Source organism: Heloderma suspectum, chromosome 1, assembly GCF_057233095.1.
Source record: "Heloderma suspectum isolate Gila_16-S chromosome 1, 16-S_ref, whole genome shotgun sequence".
NCBI classification, from domain to species: Eukaryota; Metazoa; Chordata; class Lepidosauria; order Squamata; family Helodermatidae; genus Heloderma; species Heloderma suspectum.
Window position 1 is genome coordinate 18398022 of NC_139458.1, and position 20687 is coordinate 18418708.

Consider the following 20687-nt stretch of genomic DNA (forward strand, 5'->3'; position numbering starts at 1 on the left):
GTCTAGCACATCTGGAAGGCGCCAGTTTGGGAAGGCTGTACTATAGTTTGTATATGTAGAATATTTCCTTGTGTATTGTGTTCTATAATGAAAAAGGGAAGTTTATAAAAAGTAAATCCCATGCAGGTATTAAAAGTTTGAGAAATATTGGTGTAACAGGTTGTAAATGATGAGATGCAACATGAGTTCATCTTGAGAGGCATATGCAAGCATATCTTTACGGGTTCCAGACAGCATATTTGCTGGTTGCTTCTTCATCCAGACTGGTATCAGTGGTTGACAAGGTTGGGCACTTGCCAAGGCCACGAGGCCTGTCACAGGCCCACCAAGCCAAGGGTGACACTGTTTTGGGTCAGGTATGTGCCAGCTGGACTGGATCTTGCTCAGAGCAAGAATGCGCCATTCTAGGGCACACTCTCAGTTTGCATTCCTGACCCTTTCCGCCCGCTGCTATTGAATCCCACCAATTGTTTCCTGTTCTACCCCCTCAACCTCCACTCAGTCCTGGAACCATCCCCATTCTTCATGCAATGCTTAATTAGCCTACAGAATTCATTGCCCCTGATTGTTGTGACAGCTGCTGGCCTATAAATGGTGTTAAAAGGAGGTTGGATAAATTTGTGAAGGAGAGGCTGATGGATAGTGATCAGAGGTGATGCGGGTTTTCTGGGAAATCTTGGATTTGGTTAATTTGCAGAAGGAATTTTGAATCAGAAAAAATTCTGTTCTGATGCCCTAGAGAGGGATCTATTTTAGCAGGTTTATTTTACTTGTATTTAGTAAACAACAAAGGTTTAAAAACTAATCCATGTCACTTTTTTGTCCCAATACACCGCAAGTATTTGACCTGAAATTTTTGAGGAAGAAATTCAAGTACACTTAGGGTGCAATGCTATGCATGTTTAGACAGAAAAAACCCCTACAAGTCCCAGCATGCCCCAGCCAGCCATGCTGGCTGGGGCATGCCAGGAGCTGTAGGACTTTTTTTTTGTCGAAACATGCATAGCATTGCACCCTTAATGTGATTTAAATGTTATATTAGCTAGATTTTGTTATTAGAGAATAGCATGTACTTCCCTTGTTGTTGTTGTTCAGTCGTTAAGTCGTATCCGACTCTTCGTGACCCCATGGACCATGGAGTCTTCTCCCTTACCACAGTTCGAAAGCATCAATTCTTTGGCGCTTAGCCTTCCTTATAGTCCAGCTCTCACAGCCATACGTTACTACTGGGAAAACCATAGCTCTGATTATACGAATCTTTGTTGGCAAGGGGATGTCTCTGCTTCTTACTATGCTGTCTAGGTTTGCCATAGCTTTCTTCCCAAGGAGCAAGCATCTTTTAATTTCATGGCTACAGTCACCGTCTGTGGTGATCTTGGAGCCCATGAAAATAAAAACTGTCACTGCTTCCATTTCTTCCCCTTCCATATGCCAGGAAGTGATGGGGCCAGATGCCATGATCTTCGTTTTTTTAATGTTGAGTTTCAAACCAGCTTTTGCACTCTCCACTTTCACCCTCAACAAGAGGCTCTTTAGATCCTCTTCGCTTCCTGCCATTAGGGTGGTATCATCTGCGTATCTGAGGTTGTTGATAATTCTCCCGGCAATCTTAATTCTGACCTGTGATTAAATTTCAGAAAACAAACAAAGGTACTGAATACTGTTAAGACACGAATACATTTTTGCAACCTGAAAAACTGTGCATGATTTGATGACAAACACTCATCTACAACTTTGAAACGGCCACACTTGCCCAGTATTGTATGTGCAATTGTCATCCATTCATCATTGCTAATGAACTTAGAAATGGAAAAAAATCCACGGTAAAATAAATAAAGCACTGGAAAGTTTTCCTGAAAAAATTCCACCCACATGGTGGTTAGCTTTGGTCGCTAAACGTGGAATCGACCTGCTCAGAGTCAGTCTAGCTCTGAGAACCGGATGCTGGGGACAAGCAGTAAAGGATGGCTACTGCTACCTTGCTCTGCTTGTGAAGTTTCCTAGAAAAACTGGCTGGCCTTTGCTGGACCCAGGAGTTGTGGGCTGCATGGTCAAACCACGGGAATTAAAATAAGGTGCTATGCCACTGTTACGGAGGTCCCTGCAGACAGCTACAAAGCAGGTGCTATGGCTCAGTTCCAGATGACAGTGAGGCATTTCCCCGTTGCCTGGAGGTGATATTTACTTGCCACAGGTGGCTGAATGTGCAGCTAATTAGAATTATGCATGGTGCGGAGAAAGTAGATAGAGGGAAGTAGTCCTTCCTCTCTCAGAATACTAGAACCCGGGGTCATCCCATGAAGCTAAAGGGTGGGAGATCCAGGACAGACCAAAGGAAGTACTTCTTCACGCAGTGCATAGTTAGACTGTCGTGTTTGATGTCTCAAGATGTGGTAACGGCCAGCAACTTAGATGGTTTTTTTTTTCTTTTCTTCCCCCTCTACAATAATTTTATTTTTTATAAAAAAACAACAACAACAACATAAACACAAAATACACATACACTAAAATATCTCTTCAGATTGTAAGATATCTGCCTTTGGCTCCCCTTACACAACAAATGCTTATTATTATTCTCTACTTCTTATCTTAGTTGTATATCATACGTTGAGTTCACAGACATTATCTCATTTCTCTCCTAATTTTTAACAACAACAACAAAAGGGAGGACTAACCATCTCAAAGTTCAAAATCCATATACATAAATATCGTTTTTCTCTATTTCTTGTACACATTCTATAGAAAGTTTCCAATCTAACATAAATTTAGTTGTTGATCCTTCTTCAATTACAATAGTAAGTTTTGCCATCTCTGCCAGCTCCATCATTTTCATGATCCACTCACTCACAGTTGGTATTGTTTCATTTTTCCACTTTTGTGCATACAATAACCTTGCAGCCGTTGTCATGTAGAGAAAGAGGGTTCCCCCCTTCTCTTTTATGTGTTTATCTGTTAGACCCAATAAAAAAGTGTCTGGCGTTAATTCTATAGTAGTCTTCAATATTCTTTGAGCTAAAGATGGTTTTAAAGGGAATTGGATAAATCCGCGGAGGATAAGGCTCTCGGTGGCCTCTGGTCATGATATCTATGTGCTCCCATCAGAGCCAGTGGCATGTCCCTGAATACCAGTTGCTATGGAATATCGGTGGGAGAGGCAAAGGCTCTGCTTGTGGCCTTCCCAGAGGCAACTGGTTAGCCACTGTGTGTGAAACAGGATGCTAGACTAGAGAGACCTTTAGTCTGAGACAGCATGTCTCCCCTCCTGCCTCAAGCCGAATTTCTATTCAGAACCCATCCATTCCTATAAAAAGGAACGGATCTCTTCGATCGTTATGGGTGCGTGTGAGGGAGTAGCCCCATTTTGTTTCTGTCGCCTACAGCAAAATCGTAAGTGTGTGTGTTCATTTATTTATGGTATTTCTATCCCACCTTTCTGAAACCAGCCACGGTGGTGTACCAAAAATTAAAAAAATAAAACAAAGCAGTAATCGGATAAAAACAATGAAAGCATCATGAAGAACCATGGTAATGGTTTAAAAAGCCAAGTTGAAATGATGCATCTTGACCCCTTTCCTGAATACACAGATAACGGTGATCAGTCGCAGCTCCACAGGGAGTGCGTTCTAGAGTCTGGGAGCATCACAGGAGAAAGCCCTTTTCTGCATGCCTCTGCATGTCTTCAGAAAGGCCTCTCCTGCTGATCTTAATAACTAAGCAGGTTCATACCAAGATAGGTGGTCCCTCCATGGCCAGGTCTTTAGCCATTAGAGCCTCATGTGGCACAGAGTGGTAGGCGGCAGTATTGCAACCGAAACTCTCCCCGCAACGTGAGTTCGATCCCAGCGGAAGCTGGGTCCCAGGTAGCCGGCTCAGGTCGACTCAGCCCTCCATCCTTCCGAGGTTGGTAAAATGAGTACCCAGCTTGCTGGGGGAAAGGTAGTCACGACTGGGGAAGGCAATGGCAAACCACCCCGCTACAGTGTGCCATGAAAACGCCAGCGCAAGCGGCGTCCCTCTAGGGGTCAGTAACGACCCGGTGCTTGCACAGGAGGAACCTTTCCTTTTTTCCTTAGTTTACTCAGAAGTAAGACCTTCTGAGTTCAATGGGGCTTATTCTAGCAAGTTAAGGCACAATCCTATGCATGTTTAGTCAAAAAACATCCAGCAAGTCCCCTTGTAGGACTTTCTTGTTGTTTAAACATGCATAGGATTGTGCCCTTAGTTTGTTTATTTACTGTAGTTCTATACCATCCAATAGCCAAAGCCCTCTGAGCAGTTTGCAAGATAAAAAGTTAAAACTATAAAATACGTAAATATAATAAAACCATGTAAAATTGAAAACAGATTAAAACAGCCGCAGAATAAAACCAAAGGAAGAACAACAGCAACCAGCAGTGCAAAGATTTAAAAAAAGCACAAATACATTTTTTAAAATGGAAATACTAAAAAGCCAGGGCGAATATGAAGGTCTTCACCTGGTGCCAAGGAGGCCACAATGCAGAGGTGAGGTGAGCCTCTCTGTCAAAGACTGCGCTGTAGCCTGAATTGAATAATCTCTTTTCTTTTCGTAGGATTGGATTACTTGTGCAACAACGTCCCCTTCCCCTGCTCCTGGCAACTGTCGGCTTTTATAGGGATGTATACAAGCGTGTCCATATGTTGGCGGACCAGACACCACTGGCAGAAAGGAATCTCCTTCCCTTCCGCAGTTGCCTACAAAACTGCTCTGGAGGGGTGGGGGACCTTTTTTAGTCCAAGGGTCCAAGTTTCAAAATGGGAAAGGCTTCAGGGGGCCACGTTCCGTTTGTGAGTGGGACCATATGTGATATTTACCATTTTAAGCCTACTCAGAAGTAAGCAGGACAAGTCTGTTGCCTGTCTACTCGCAAGTAAGCAGGACTGAATCATTCGGCAGGACTTTCAAACTGCATTCCAAATTCCAAGTCTCTGCATGCCTCCTCACAAGTAAGCGTGTCTCCTGCCCGCACAATGCACTGCTCAAAATCTGCGCAACTGCTTGACTCTTTGCAGGGTATTTAAAGGCAATTCATCAATGATAGGAGATAACAGAAAAAGTAGCTTGCGGGCCAGATGGGGAAACCCAGCGGCTGTGTCCAGCCAATGGACTGGAGAGTCCTCCATTGCTGGGTTGGGGAATCCTCTGGAGCAAAACTGGAGGGTGTGCAGGAAGTTACCTGGTTGGGCGGGGGGGGGGGAGAGGAAGAGGAAGGCCTGTTGTGCAAACAGGCTTGTGTGATGTTGGACAGAACCTAATGTTGTGCTACATCAAAATTATGCATGAAATATTAAAGTCACTTTTGAAACAAAACTCTTCATGAGCAGAAATCCCATGACACTCCCCACCTAATGCTTTTCTGAACACTTTGATTACTGAGATCAGAGAAGCCCAGATGGAAAATGACTTTGTAGATGAATTTTTCCTTTGAAGGCCAACAGCTGACAGGCAGGAACTGGCAGGAGTTCATTATATCCGCACTCATTGACCTGCAAAAGTGCCGCCTGAAACAGCTGTACCTGGGACCCGCCATGTTTCAGAGACCTCCAAGGATAATGAGGATTAACTAAAACCAAAGTTATGAGAGGGCGTAATCCCAGTAATCGTGTGATGCCCCTTCACATGATTCATGCCCTTGTCAGAGCTGGTAAATCGGGACAAACATCCCATCTCTGTAGTGGCTGAGTCACGCAGGGTGTATGGTAGTTTGTTTATTTGTTCATTCCTTCGATTTATGAGTCGCCCTATCGCCGAAGCTCTCAGGTTGACATACATAATAAAAACAAATACAATAAACCCAAAGATCAAACACACTAAAAGATTTTTTTTAAGTTTTAAAAGCAGCAACAATGATTCAGAATAATGTTAAAATAAGAGATAAATGTACAAGCACCTAAAACATGGAAAAAGACAATTTTAAAACGCAGCATTAAACATATCATTAAAAATAAAGCAATAACAAAAATTTATTTAAAAGGCCTGGTATAATAAAAAGGTATTTTTGCCTAGTGCAGAAAAGGCAACAAAGTGGATGGCAGAAAGACATCTAGGGAGAGACTTCCATAATTTGGGGGGCCCCCCACAGAAAAGGCCTGCTCACAAGTAGCCACCCACTGAATCCCAGTATGTGGGAGATTCAGAGCAGAGCCTTGGGTTATGATCTTGGGGCATGAGCAGAAACATATGCAAAGAGAACATATCATAACACCCAGTTCCAGTCAGTATCCTAGCTGCCATATTTTGTATTACCTGAAGTTTCTGGACTGTCTTCAAGGGCAGCCCCACATACAACACACTGCAGTTCTTTGCCCTGAATAGTCTACTTGACCTTTTTGTTTGGTCTAGTTTTTGTGTATGGCTGGTTGTTCTTTTTGCCTTGCTCATATCTGTAAATGGTAACTTGTGTTTGGTGCAGCACGTTGCAAGTGACAGAAGGTCTCCAAAGCTAAGCAGGAAGTGGGTCATTTCTTTGAAATTTAAATTGACCCATTGGAGCTATTCAATGTTTGACAAAATAAAGTAGCCACACAAGTATAGCATTAAGCCAACAAAGAGTTCATTGAGTAGTCTAGCTGGCAAGCCAAGTGTGCATTTGGTTGTCATGCATGGTACATCCACACCAAATTCTCGCTTCAAAATATTTAAGCATTTAGAATATATTTCAGCTGCCTTTAAGGGTAAAATGCTGTCAGGGTGGCTTACACAATAAAATCAGATACAATGATAAATACAAAAAGATTAATAAAAGTGACCAACCTGATTGCTGCCAAGAGTGGGCATGTCAGAAGAGCCTCTGTTGTTGATTTTAAAGTACAGGTAGGCTGATATGGATGAAGGCGGTCTTTTAAGAAACTTGGATCCAAACCATTTAAGGCCAAATCCAGCACTTTACATTGGGCTTGCACCTGGCGCAATATCGGTGTCACATGAACTGATTGCCTAGTTCCCACTAGTTAGCTGCATGGCCACATTGTGCACCAGCTGAAGTTTCTTATCCGTCTTTAAAGGCAGCCCCACATTGAGCGCCTTACAGTAGTCCAGCCTGGACATCACTAATGCATGGATAATTGCAGCAAGGTCAGACCTCTCCAGATAGGCTGTGCCAACCTAAAAGGCACTCCTACCTACTTCTGCCATCTGAACTTCCTGAGTTAGGGCCGAGTCTGGAAAACTATGCATTTCCCTATAATTTAAAACAGTGTTGTTCAGACTTGCTAGCTTCAAGAAGCCATTTGCACATAACTTTAGGGGGGTACACTCAACCACCTCCAGACATTGAGTGGATGTGTGGAGGGGGCTGTGCAGGCTAGCCCCATGCACTGCCACCCCCTGCCCCATTAACATCTGTTTTTACATTTGTTAGAAAGAGTTCTTTGCATGGGGAGTTCCTACATGCGTGGTGGGCCCCCAGTGGGTGAGGGTCCCTCCTCACGTGTAGGAGCACTCCATGTGTGCACCTGTATGCACGGAGAACTCTTTGCAGTGATAATCAAACAGATATTCAGGGGAGCGTGGCCATGACGATGGGCAGGGCTGTGGCCTAGTGGCCCCTTCCACACATTCATTCAACACGTGGAGGGGGTCACGTGTTCCCCACTCTTGTCTGCCAAGAAACCCATGCCACAGAACTGCAGTGTGCTGCAGAGGATTCTGGGATATGTTCTAGGATCAGGCTTGGCCTACACATGCAGCAGAATGAAATGGCAGAATGGATTACACCACTTGGGATTGCAGGAGGAGGAGGAGATCGCATGTTTTTGAGTGCTCCTATACATGAAAAGCTCCCTGCAACTAGAATACCAGCAGAGCTGGCAAAAGGCTAGGCTGGAACCTTTCTCCCTAATGTACTAGCTTCTATTTGCATCTATTTTTTTAAAAGACCTTTCAAAAGTGGCGATCTCCACCTCCGTAGTCTGCAGTGGTACAGTCCATTCTGCTACCTGATTGTGCTGCATGTGTAGACCCAGCCAGAGTTCATGTAGGGCTTTGGTCACACCTTTTGGACAAATATAGGTCATATTGGATGCATGACCTAGAATGCATCCAATATTTGCTGCGTCCACAGGGGATCATTGGTAATAGTGGGAAGCTGTCTTTCAGGGAAGCTCGTCTACCATTCATAAATTAATTGAAGAAATCCCTGGAAAGTGCATTTAGTATGCCACAAACCTGTGTCTTTTGATACTCCTAAGGCACAATCCTATATCAGTTTAGACAGACAAAAGGCGTATAACTCCCAGCCTGCCCCAGCCAGGTATGCTGGCTGGGGCAGGCTAAGAGTTGTAGGCCTTTTTCTTTTTCTTCATTTTCTTTTTCTTGGACAACTCAGACTGGGAGTTGTAGGCCTTCTGTCTTCGATAAGATTGCGCCCTTAGATATTTGTCCAAAAAATAGTAAACAAATGTTTTCAGAATTTCAGCATGGAGGACATTTTCAGAACGGTTGTGAGATCCAGTTCCCCAAGACAGGGAGGCAGCATTGCTCCAACCAAAAGCTGGTAGATAAGTTCCAGTGCTACGTTCCAAGGAAAGGGCCATGACTCAGTGGTAGAGCTCATGCTTTGCTTGCAGAAGGTCTCGGGTTCAGTGCCTGGTATCTCCAGCTAAAAGGATGGGTAGCACAGGGGTGTCGAATCTCAGCCTGAGGGCTGGAGTAAATTTCAGAGACGCTCTCAGGGGCCACATTCCAGTTGTGGGTGGGGCCGAAGTCAAACGGGGCAAGGCCAAAATTCCCCCAAACACCAGCCTATTTTAGCTTAAAGCTCTTACTGCGAGCAAGCAAGCCTTTGGAGAGGCATTTCAGTGTTTCAGAATGGAGAAAAAAACTGCGCAGAAGGAAACCACCAAATTATCAGTGGTTGGGGGAAAAGGGCATGGCCATCTGGGGAAACCTGGAGGGCTGGATTTAGCCCCCAGGTGGGCAGGATATGGCCCCCCAGGTGTGAGGTTCTGCACTCCTGCACTACACTGAACTAACCCAGGGCCAAAAAAACAGGCCCGCTTTACTTTTGAAGTGTTTTAGTGGGAATCCACGCTTTACACACAGCGCATGCAAAAAGAAAAAAAGAAAGGCTTTGTCTAAGATCCAAACACAAGAACTTGCAGCTTCTGCAGAGGGTAAACATTTACACAATCTGTGCTTTACAGCGCCCTCTAAATAAATGAACAAATACAGGTAGTCAGTCAAATTCTCCAAAAAGCACAATCCGATGCATGTCTGGACAGAAAAAAGCCCTACAATTCCCAGCATCCCTCAGCCAGCCATGGGAGTTGTAGGACTTTTATTCTGTCTAAACATGCATAGGATGGCACCCTAAGCATGCTTGTTCCTACGGTATCACCTGCACAAGCAATTCAAGCTGCAGAGATGGCATGGCTGCGTTTCTACTCCTCTGCCCCAGCAGGAGGACTGCACTGCCCAGCAGAGTGATGAGAAAGCAAAATCAATGAATGCAGGAAAAGTTTGCTAAGAACATAAGAGAAGTCCCCTTGGAGCAGGCCAAAGGCCTATCTAGCCCAATATCTCATTTCCCACTGTGGCCAATCACATGTATCTGGGAAGCCCACAAGCAGGAGAGCAGGACAACTGCCCTCTCCTGCTGCTGTTTCTAGCAAGTAGTCAGAGACAGGAGGAGGAGTGATTTCAAATTTGGAAACCAGTTTATTGATACATCTTTCTTGCACCCATTGGTTTTGCCTTCTTAGCATTCTATTTGGCGGGTGGTTCAACATTCCTCATCTGGTTCTTCAAAAACAGCAGGTAAGCTGGTAAATATGTTTATACTGGACTGTACCACTTCAGACTATGTGTGTTTGTGGCAGGGCCTCACATGGTTGAATGTTCCCCTGTGTAAAAAATAGAATAAAGAATCTTGCACGTAGAAAACTCAGTTCAAGGAGAAGGGGTTCTAGACAAGCTTTTCCCCTGACGTGCGATGTGGATAGATTTTTTTTTAAAAAAAGAATAGCATTCAGTCATGTGAGTGTCCACCTGCAGTCTGAAATGGTACAGTCCAAGCACAGGTTTAGCATTTCCTCTGCTGTTTTTTAAGAACTAGGCTATCATGCTACAATAAGAGGCCAAATTCAGAGACAGATTTAGCACGCACCGCAACCAGTGAGAGCCAGTGTGGTATAGTGGTTGGAGTGAGACTGGGACTGGGACTCAGGGAGTCTGGGTTCTAGTCCCTACTTGGCCATCAAGCTTTGGGCAAGTCACTGACTCTCAGTGTAACCTACATCACAAGGTTATTATGAGGATAAAATGGAGAGGAGGAAGGTCATCATGTAAGTCGCCTTGGGTTCATTGAAGGAGGAAAAAAGGCGGGATATAAATTTAATAAATAAATAATAAATAAATAGTACGCACCACAACAGGCGATGTTGTACGATGCCTTGGGTGCCTTTGGACAGGGAGTGCTGCTCATAAATTATGCTAAATCAAATAGGTTCTTACAGTGGGACAGCAGGTATGGTGCCTATTCAATAGGTGCATTTTCCTCTGTGTCAGGATCATGCCTTTTCTATGCCTGCAGCTATTAAAGTCATCTTTTGTCTTGCAAGCTCCAAATTTAATTTTCCTTTTGTTCCCAGTCCCGCAGTGTGGATAAGCAGCATGCTGTCATCAACTATGACAAAGAGAAAGATGAGCATTGGGTGAAGGACTTGGGGAGCTTAAATGGGGTAAGTCATGAACTTGGCTGCCAAATAAGTTGCATTGTGCGTGCATTGCACCATTCTTGTGCTTGTTTCATTTACTTTGCTGAGAGTAGATTGGGGATGTACACCGGAGGGGGAGGATGGAGCACCTGTGGGTACATTAAATGCATAGCATACAGCTGACCCTCTCTTTGTTCTTTACTCACAAGTAAGGGCACGGGGCCCCAATCCAGACTAGGAAACCTTCCCCCCTGCAGCTTGTTTTCCAAAATTCCCCCTCCCTCAGGACAAGCAAAGAAAAAGACCTCCATTGGTGCCACTGAGGCCAAATTTCAGAAAACAAGCAGCTGGATGGGGGAGGTTTAAACCTCTCCTACCTATGTGTGGAGGTTCCAATCCAGATTGGTGTCCTCTACATTTACTTGTGAGTAAAAAAGAAAGCAAGTGTAGGTTAGCCGCATGCTATGTATTGAACATATTGCGTAGTCCAGGGGTTGGAGACCTCAGGCCTAGGGGCCAAATGCAGTCCTCCTGGGGTCCCAGTCCAGCCACCCATGGTTCCCCAGGGGGCCATGCCCCCTTCTCTTGGCCCTAGCCCATTCCTCCCAGCCACCAACCGTTAGGCATTTTCTTAGCTGTTGTGCAGCTTTTCCCCATTCTGAAAGCTTGAAATGCTTCTGCTAAGGTTTCGTTACTGGCAGGAAGAGATTTCATCTAAAACAGGCTGGCATTTTTTGAATTTTTGGCTCCTCCTCTTTTCCATTTGGCCCCACCCACCACTGGAATGCAGCCCCCAAGAGCCTCTTCGAAATGGAATGAAAGAAGTTCCCCACCCCACCAGGGCCATAGTTTGACCCTGATTGGGAGGGTCAGTAGGGTTTGCCACATGAAGAAAGATGCTCACTTTGGGAGCATCTTGGGCTGGAATCCCAGGCCAGATGGAAAGGCTAGCCTAGTCTACGCCTCCATCAGGTTCATCGCTGTGATTGGTTAGACTAAGGGTGGAGACCATGTGGCAATTCCCATCAGTCCTAGCCAGCACAGCCCGTGGTGGGGGATGGTGGGAGTTGCAGCCCAACAGCAGCTTGAGAGCCACTCATTCCCCACCCTTGGGTTAGACTGGCCAGAAATTTAGATTATCTCCTTGTGTGGCCAACAAAGAAAGGAGACCTTCAGATTGGTAGCCATGCTGGTAAGGGCTGTTATGTATTCACTTGGAGGCTGCTTTATTGTGGATCGGGAGGGCGAGACTACAACCTAAGCCTCTTCCCCACTTGCCACCCAAGTCCGATGCCATGCCTGTGACTGCTTTGCTGGGTGTGCTGTGGTGCTCTGTGGAGATGTAACATTTAAGCCTCATTTGTTTTCCTTAACCATTCATCTGAGTAGTCCTAAAACATGTTTAAGGATTGGCCACATGAACCAGAATGTGGAGTCATAGTTTGAAGTTGGTTTGCAAGCCATGGCTTGTGTTAGCCATGATGAAGCATCCTATAGTTAGTCTGCTTAAAAAGTGACAATCAGTTTTACAGGTGTCTTCTGATACACACTTTCCATGGCTATATCCCTTTCTGTGGTTCCTTGAGGCTTCCAGGAGAAGCTGGTAGCATCCAATAACAGACAGAACAAGGCAAGAAGAAAGCAGCACCTTGGATAGCTCCATGTGTTCCTGCTGACTGGAATGGTCTCCAACACAACAGTAGGAGGATGTTGTCTCAGCAGGGAGCTAAACCCAACTGGAGCCTTATGTAGGCTGACAAGGCCTGTTGTGTGGTCAGCACCCATCTTGGAGGTGCTGACTGAACTGTTAAAAGGCCCTCACCTGATTTTGTAACCTGAGATTTCTGAGAGGCTGGGGAAATGGAGATTCTTCCAGGAATAACTCCTCTAAGCCAGGGGACGATGTCAGCACTGTGTCCTCTGGGTGGGAGGGCCCTGAATAAGGCACGGACTGTTCTATCCCTGAGAAAGTGTCCTGTGCCTTGTCCTCATCACAATCCTCTACTGCACACTGGAAGGTTCGAGGGCTGGGGCCAAGACAAGTTAGCTCAGCAAGTCTTTCTCAGCCCCACCTGGAGATCCTGGGGATTAAAACTGGAACTTTTTGCATGAAAAGCAGGTGCTCTACCACTGAGCTACAGACCTTTCCCATGGAAAGGTCGATGCTTGAAGTGAATTGCCTGGCCTCTTTGTGGCATGACCAGGAGATTTATTCCATAAAGTGCTAGAGACCCTTCACACCTGCTCTCTGCAGGAAGAGGAAGCAGATTATGACTCTGGGGTTTTAATTACTATATTTTTAGACATTGCTATAGTCCCAGTTAAATGCTGTCTATCCATACTGTGACTCAGCTTATGTTAAGGTGTTTGGTTTTCTTGGCAGTTTCATTTGTTTAATATTTTGCATTTATATTGCCTTTTACTATATCATGCCTATAGAGCGTTCTGGCAGGTAGGTAGGTGATGAAATAAATAATGTCACTGAACAATTTGGGGGGAATGAATAAGGGAGTAATTCCATCTGAAACACTTGAAGTTTTGTCACTAAATTAATAAGCATGGGGGCTCTGATTAAAAGAGGGCATCTTGCAGGAGAAAACAGCTTTTACAAAGCGTTTAATGGCAAATTCCCATGTTAGAATGACCGCTTGGAGATATTGTTGCTGTTAATAGGCAGCTCCCACAAAACTGCTCCCCAAAAAGGAGTTTCTTTCTTGCGAAGAAAGAACGAGGCTTTACAAATTCAGGATCGCACCGGGGTCTATGAACTGAGTGAATCTGACCGAGGGCTTGTGTACTTTATGTTGAGTGCAAAGCCACTGACTGATGCTTAAATGTAGTTGTCACCTTCACCCTAGGACAGGGTATTTCCTGGGAAATAAATAAAGAAAAACATTGAAACTTGCTCTTTCTAGACTGACCTTTAGGACTTTGTTTTCATCCCCTGTGAACACCATGTAAGCTTATTCATAGTCAGTAGAATGACTATTTCTCTCTCCCACACGCTCTTTCTCTTGCATATTTATCATTTTATTTTATTTATTTATTTGGGGTGTTTTTACCCCACTCTTCAGCTAAAAAAGGCTCTCAGAGTGGCTTACAAAGATGAATATTAAGACAGTCCCTGCCCTCGGGCTTACAATCTAAAAGACACGACACAGAAGGAAAAGGGATTGGGAGGAAGATTATCATGTTCTGATTGCAAGATTAAGTGATGATTGGCATGTTCCCCAGAGAAGTCTATGCATCAGGGGACACCTTTGAGGTGGGTGGTAGTTCAGTGGTAGAGCACATGCCTTGTGTACAGCTATCCGAGTAGACAATACTCAACCAAATGCAACAATGGTCTGACTCTGTAACCTATTTGTGAAAGAACCATTATAGATATAACACAGAGAGAAAGTGACGTGGTTTGGGAATAGAAATGGCTTTCGTTTCACTGTTGGATGATCTTCGCTGGGCAATAGATGGGGAAATCCCTCTTGATTTTCTTGGACCCCTCAATGGCTGCATTTGCACCTAATGCTAAGCTGTGGTTTAGGTTAACCATGGTTTGTTGCTTTGGCTATGAATTCTCTTGCAGAGGAGCAAACAAACCATAGCTTGTTTTCCCTATTTCTGGTTTGTTTCTCTCCTGCCCATTTTGCCAGCCTTCAGAGCAATTTCATTTTCAGGCTGCTCTTGCTGGGCACTTCTGCTTATGGGTGGACAGCAGCAGAAACAAGCCAAGGATAAACCATGGGCCATGGCAAAGCGGTTAAAAGGGTCAAAAGGTGTCTTGGCATAGAGAACTCATTCTGCTTCGCTTTCAGTTTGGTGCCTCTCTACCAGCCCATCCTTAAAATAGTTTGGCTCGAACAAGGTCACATCTGAACTGTTGCTGTGAAAACCTGGCAACATATGGCTGCAGATAATTTCTTGTCTCCGTTTGCTGTGCAAGCCCCATCTGTGAAAGATGGATCATGCTCAGCACTTACCAATACTGGGCTTCCCGTCCAAGTGCAGCTGTATACGGCTAGGATTTTTCTGCATGCCAGCACATGTTTGCATCTGTTTGCAATCTGTCTGCATTTTGGAGTCAGTATTAAGAAGAAGGAGCTCTTTTTCAATGCACATTGTTGAATGAATAGATTCTTGGAGGAGAAAGTGGCCTTGCAGCTTAGGTTCAGGGCTGTGACTTAGTTCTTTGCTACAGATCTCCAGTAGGGCCTTGGGCTAATTACTTTAGAAACCGCAGGGATGCATCTAAACCAGAGGTGGACAACTTGGTGCCCTCCAGATGTTTTGGCCTACAACTCCCACCAGCCCTAGCCAGCATGGCCAATGGTGAGGGTTGATAAGAGTTGTAGGCCAAAACATCTGGAGGGCCACAAGTTGCCTACCCCTGATCTAGACACATACTATTTGAATGGTGAACCTTCTGTGGTATGGCTGTTGCCTTGTTTTGGTGAGACATTCAACCTTATTTTAAGCATCGAGCTCATGGGAAACCCTTTCTTTCTGTTTGCATCTGAAAGGGTATGCACAACACTGATTGGCTGGCCTGTGTGACAGTCAGAAAGTCATCCCTCCCCCAGCAGTTATTCTTTTTTAAAAAACAAAACAAAACTCTGTGAAAAATAAGGTGCTGAACAAACTTTTAATTGGATAAACTTTCAACATACTTGAAATAAATGAAAAGGTGGACAGTTTGGACTCCAAATTCTTCTTCTTCTTCTTCTTCTTCTTCTATTATTATTATTATTATTATTATTAAAATTTAATATCAACCCAATAAAAGGCATGTGCTTGTATACAAAAGCTATTTCAGCTATTGAAAAACTATGTGTTAATGGTAATATTATCCTCTTGCTTCCAAAAGTCAGAAGAAAGGATGCTGAGTTCTAGCTAATATTTCTATGCTTTTGTCTTCCATTTCCTTAACCATTTCACTCAGTTTAGTTAGTTTTGCTATTTGCCATACTCTGGTAATCCATTATTAATCTGTAGGCATTTTTGGACTGCTCCCACATTCAGCTACTACAGCTTATGCAGCGGTTAACAAATCAATTGTTAAGGAAGAATGCTGTCTAAATACGGCTGCATTTGAGAGTCCAAGCAAAATAGTTTGTGGACTTAATGATATATTGTACTGAGTCATTCTAAGGATCTCCCAGCTCCCTCCAGATTCTACCCCAATGTAACCTAAATGCCAAGAAAAGCTGAATTCTCTAAGCATTACAGATTATGCAAATGTACAAATACATGCATAATTGTTCTGTAAAGAGCTCGGGTGGTCTGTGGAGACCTGTTCCTGGACTGTTTGGTTTCCTGGAGTGTCCAAACATTGAGGTTTCCATACATTAATGGTTATCCTTGAATTGGCCCTGCAGGCTTGGTGTCAGTGCGTTTGCTGCTTTTGTCTTTGTTATCTCTGTGGGGGCCTCAGGAAGGTTTAATTTTAACTGCTTGGGTCTTGCTTGACTCACGGAAGCTCACTAGGCCGAAGTCTGAGAACACTGTGCTCTAATTCAGAACAAACACGTCTACTAGACAGCAGTCACTATCTGACATAGTTGGCTTATCAAACCGCAGAGTGTTTCTAGCAGGAATGTCGAGGAGGATGAAGCCACTTTGAGATTTTGTGGACTGCGTTACACACCTTTATTTATTGATATTAATTTTCAAATTTATATTTATTTCTTTATAGCCCAGTCTTCCTCACAAGGAGTTCAGGGTGGCTAACAACTCATATAAAAACAATACAGCACATGAATACCTTTAAAATCATAACTCTAAAATTACAAATACACAATAAAATACAAAAAAAATCAGTACAGTACCAGAAACCAGATAAAACACTTGTCGATAGCCCCAAAACATGTAGAAATAAGTATGTCTTTAAGTGACGCCCGAATGACAACAGCATGGGCAGCAGTCGAATCTCTATTGCAGGGGTGGCCAGCTTTGGGAGGCCCGGGGGCCATTTTTGCCCCCTGGACCCCTGCAGGTGCCCCAAACAGGGGGGAAATAAAACATAAAATAAAAATGAAAACAAAATGGCACCTGGAGCTGCAGCCAAAGGATTAAAATTAGCCAGTTTTTGCACCCTTCAGGTACTCTGTAGCAGCTCTGAACTCCATTTTGTTTCAAAATTAATATTTTTTTTAAAAAAAAATGGGGTGGGAGATGAATTGGGGGCCTGTGGGGGCCATTTGTGGTCTGCATGTTTCCCACCCCTGCTCTACTAGAAAGGGAGGGTCCATAGCTCAGTGTGCTAGAGCACATGCTTGGCATGCAAAAGGTCCCAGGTTCGATCCCCGGCTTCTCCAGGTAGGGCAAGGAAAGAATCCTGCCTCAAACCCTCAAGAGCCGCTGCCAGTCAGTGCTGACAAAAGAAAGCGGGCTAGATGGACCAAAGGTCTGACTCAGTATAAGGCCGCTTCCTATGTTTCAAGAAGGCAGGACTCCTGAGTTCCATAGTTGTGGCATTTCTTCTCCATAACTCAGGGGTAAGCAATCTGGGGACCTCCAGATGTTCTGGGCCACAACTCTCACGATTCCTGACCACTGGCCATGTTGTCTGGGGCTTATGGGAGTTGTACTTCAAAATATCTGGAGGGCCCCAGGTTGCATACCGTGGGTGAATTTTCCAAATGGCGACCACTCTCCTCCTCCTCTACGGATTGTGTGATCCAACTTGCAAAACCAACGCCTCTCAGCAAATTTTGCAGCATGGTCAAACCTGCATGTGGCATTGTGCTGGTAGAAATAAAGGGTGCCTGTTAGGTTGTCTGGGATTGTGAAGAGAAGAAGTGAGGGCTATCTGAGGAAGAGCTTGCCAAAGGAAGATTAACCACTAAAATGGGGGTGTTAAAACCACTTTCAGCCCAAGGGTCTGAATTTCAGAGTGGTGGGCAGGGGCAAAGGCCAAAATGGCAGGGCCAAAAATACCTTCAGGAACCAGGCCTTAGGAGAGGCATTTCAACCTTTTAGAACGGGGGGAAAGGCTGCACAAAAGCCAGGAAGACACCAAACAATTGGCTGTCTGAGAAAAGGGGTTGGAGCCAGGGGAAGGAGGCCTGGGAATTTTTGAGCAAATGGTCTTTAGTGACAAAAAAACCTAGCAGAGTAGGTACCAGGTGAGCCTCCCCTGGGGAAGGAATTCCATAAATGGGGTGCCATCACTGGGAAGGCTGTCTCTAACTTCCTCACATTTTACACTGGGGGCATCAGAGGACTGCGTCCAATATCGATGCATGGACCACTAGAGGCTGGTGGCTCTGATGTCAGTGGGGCGGTGAATGTGCTCCGGGTTTCAGTCAGAACTCTAAAGGAGTGTTAAGGAAATATCCAAGGCAGGTTAGGTTGAACAGTCAGAAATTTATTAAAGCACATCACGGCCGTGGGAGAGACAGACGAAACTGTGTCTCCCTCAAATAAAAGAATCGGGATGCATTTATTCAGGCTGAAAGTTGGAAAACAAAGATAATACACTACATATGCTCAGAAACCAATTAGTACTCAGCAACAGTGTTATCAACACAGCATCCTTCTTATCTTTAGGGATGAGTCACTTTGGTGGATAGGAATTTCTTGCTTATGAGCAAGTTACAATTACCTTCTCATGATCAGTCACACATGTGCGCGCGTGCGCGCTCCCACACCCACTCACACACACACCACACTCAGTCCCATCAGGCACCTCGCCTGAACCAAACGACTTACAAGGCCTAGTCAGGCCTACTTTCACAGCAGCTATTCAAGGTGCTTCTGCACCTTGGATAGCTCCTTTAGAGTTCTGACTGGTTCTGATTGAAGCCCAGAGCGAATTCACCACCCCACTGACATCAGAGCCACCAGCCCCCACTGGCATGGACAGGTTGATGTGGAGACAGATGTTCAGTGGATACTAGTCCTGATGGCTCCTAATGCCCTCCAGTGTCAGAGGCCTTAGGAGAGGCATTTCAGCTTTTTTGAACGGGGAAACAAACTGCACAAAAGCCAGGAAACGAAATGACTGGTGGTTGGGGAGAAAGTGCTGGGGGAAGAAGCTGGGCCCACCTGGCAAACCTTAGAGGGCTATATTGGGACCCCAGACAGGCCAGATTTGGCTCCTGGGCATGAGGTTCCACACCCCTGTAGTAAAACAGAGGTGCTCAATTCCTCAATGCACAGTTACAAGATGGGGGATACGTGGCTCAACCACACAACAAGCGAGAAGGATCTTGGAATTGTTGTTGATCAAAAGCTGAAGATGAGCCAACAATGTGATGTGGCTGCAAAAAAGGCAAATGCTCTTTTTGGCTGCATTAATAGAAGCATAGCTTCCAAATCCCGGGAAGTACTAGTTCCCCTCTACTCAGCACTGGTTAGGCCTCATCTGGAGTACTGTGTCCAGTTCTGGGCACCACACTTGAAGAAGAATGCGGACAAACTGGAGAGGGTTCAGAGGAGGGCAACAAAGATGATCAGGGGACTGGAAACAAAGCCCTGTGAAGAGAAACGTAAAGAACTGGGCATGTTTAACCTTGAGAAGAGAAGACTGAGGGAAGATATGATAGTGCTCTTCAAGTCCTTGAAAGGTTGTCACAGAGAGGAAGGCCAGGATCTCTTCTCGATCATCCCAGAGTGCAGGGCACGGAATAATGGGCTCAAGTGACAGGAAGCCAGATTCCGGCTGAACATCAGGAAAAACTTCCTGACTGTTAGAGCGATACGAGAATGGAACCAATTGCCGAGGGAGGTGGTGGGCTCTCCCACACTGGAGACAGTCAAAATGAGGCTGGACAGCCATCTGTCACGGATGCTCTGACTTGGATTCCTGCACTGAGCAGGGGGTTGGACTCGATGGCCTTGTAGGCCTCTTCCAACCCTACTATTCTATGATTCTATGAAAACAAGGAACACCTGGAAACCTCAAACTCTATTAGTGAAGCACGATCCTGCGTAAAAAAAATATTCTCCCCAGTTTTTTTCTCCTTGGGCATCTGAGCCTCCATAGGTGGCGAGAGATACGCTCTCTTCCCAGTGGTCCCTGGTGTAGGGCCAGCGTCAAGGGTAGGCATGGCCGGGAACCTGCCAAGGGCTGGCACTCCAGCAGCGGCTCACTGATTGGAGACCCCTGGTCTAGTCCCTCCTCTTCTGCGTTGCAGCCTGCTTGCTCACCTGCCTCTCGCTCTGGCCCAGGTTACAGTGGTGGTGAGAATGTGGAGCAGGAGATGCCACGGCCTCCTTGCTCCCTGGCTCTTCGCCTGTCAAGCAAGCAAGCGGGAGCAGTGATGAGAGAGAGGGTGAGGAGCAATAGCAGCTGGTGACCATGCTGGTGAGAAGGTCGACTCACTCAGGGAGAGGGGGGTGGCCCTGCCTGGGTGAGTCACAGGACTTTCCGTGCTTGTGTAACGTAGTGGCTAAGAGACTGGCCTGTGAACCAGGAAGTTCACATTTCTTTTAAGCTGCAAACTTGTTAGTTGTGCTCTTTCCAGCGCTAGGTGAAGACCTTTTCACTTTCCCAGGCATTTTAGCCTTTTAGCTCTGTTCCTTTAAATCTGTTATTGTATTTTAAATCTCTGCTTTGGCGCTAGGCTTTATTCTGGGTTGTACTTTATACTGTAGTTTTAAACGTTTATATTTTGTATTGTATTTTATGATGTATTTTGTGGTTTTAACTGTTGTGAACCACCCAGAGATCTACGACTATTGGGCAGTATAGAAATGTAAAAAAATAAATAAGCAGAGTTGTCACTCTTCTCTGATCCCCAGCTCCCCATCTGCAATATGGAGATAATACTCCTGGCCTACCTTGCAGGGTTGTCATGAGGATTACTGACACGATGTATCTGAAATAGTTTTTGACACGTGAAAGTGCTACATAAATGCTATGTCCTGACCAGCCCAGGAATTAAGATTGGCCAGGGAGGCTCTTTATGCCCTTGATGACTGTGGCCCAGAGGCGGGGATGGGACACACACTACACATTGCAGGGCCTTCTCAGTGGCAGAGCCCCATCTTTGGAATGCCCTCCCACACTGTTG

The 20687-nt window shown here is 45.1% G+C and overlaps 1 protein-coding gene across 1 annotated transcript in view; it reads left to right on the plus strand.

The window, feature by feature from the left end:
* Positions 1-20687, plus strand: part of CEP170B (centrosomal protein 170B) — a 116525-nt gene that overhangs the window by 12403 nt on the left and 83435 nt on the right. Inside the window, exon 3 of the mRNA XM_084837478.1 lies at positions 10609-10698. Within this exon, the coding sequence (XP_084693604.1) occupies positions 10609-10698 (90 nt within the window). The remainder of the gene's footprint in view (positions 1-10608; positions 10699-20687) is intronic.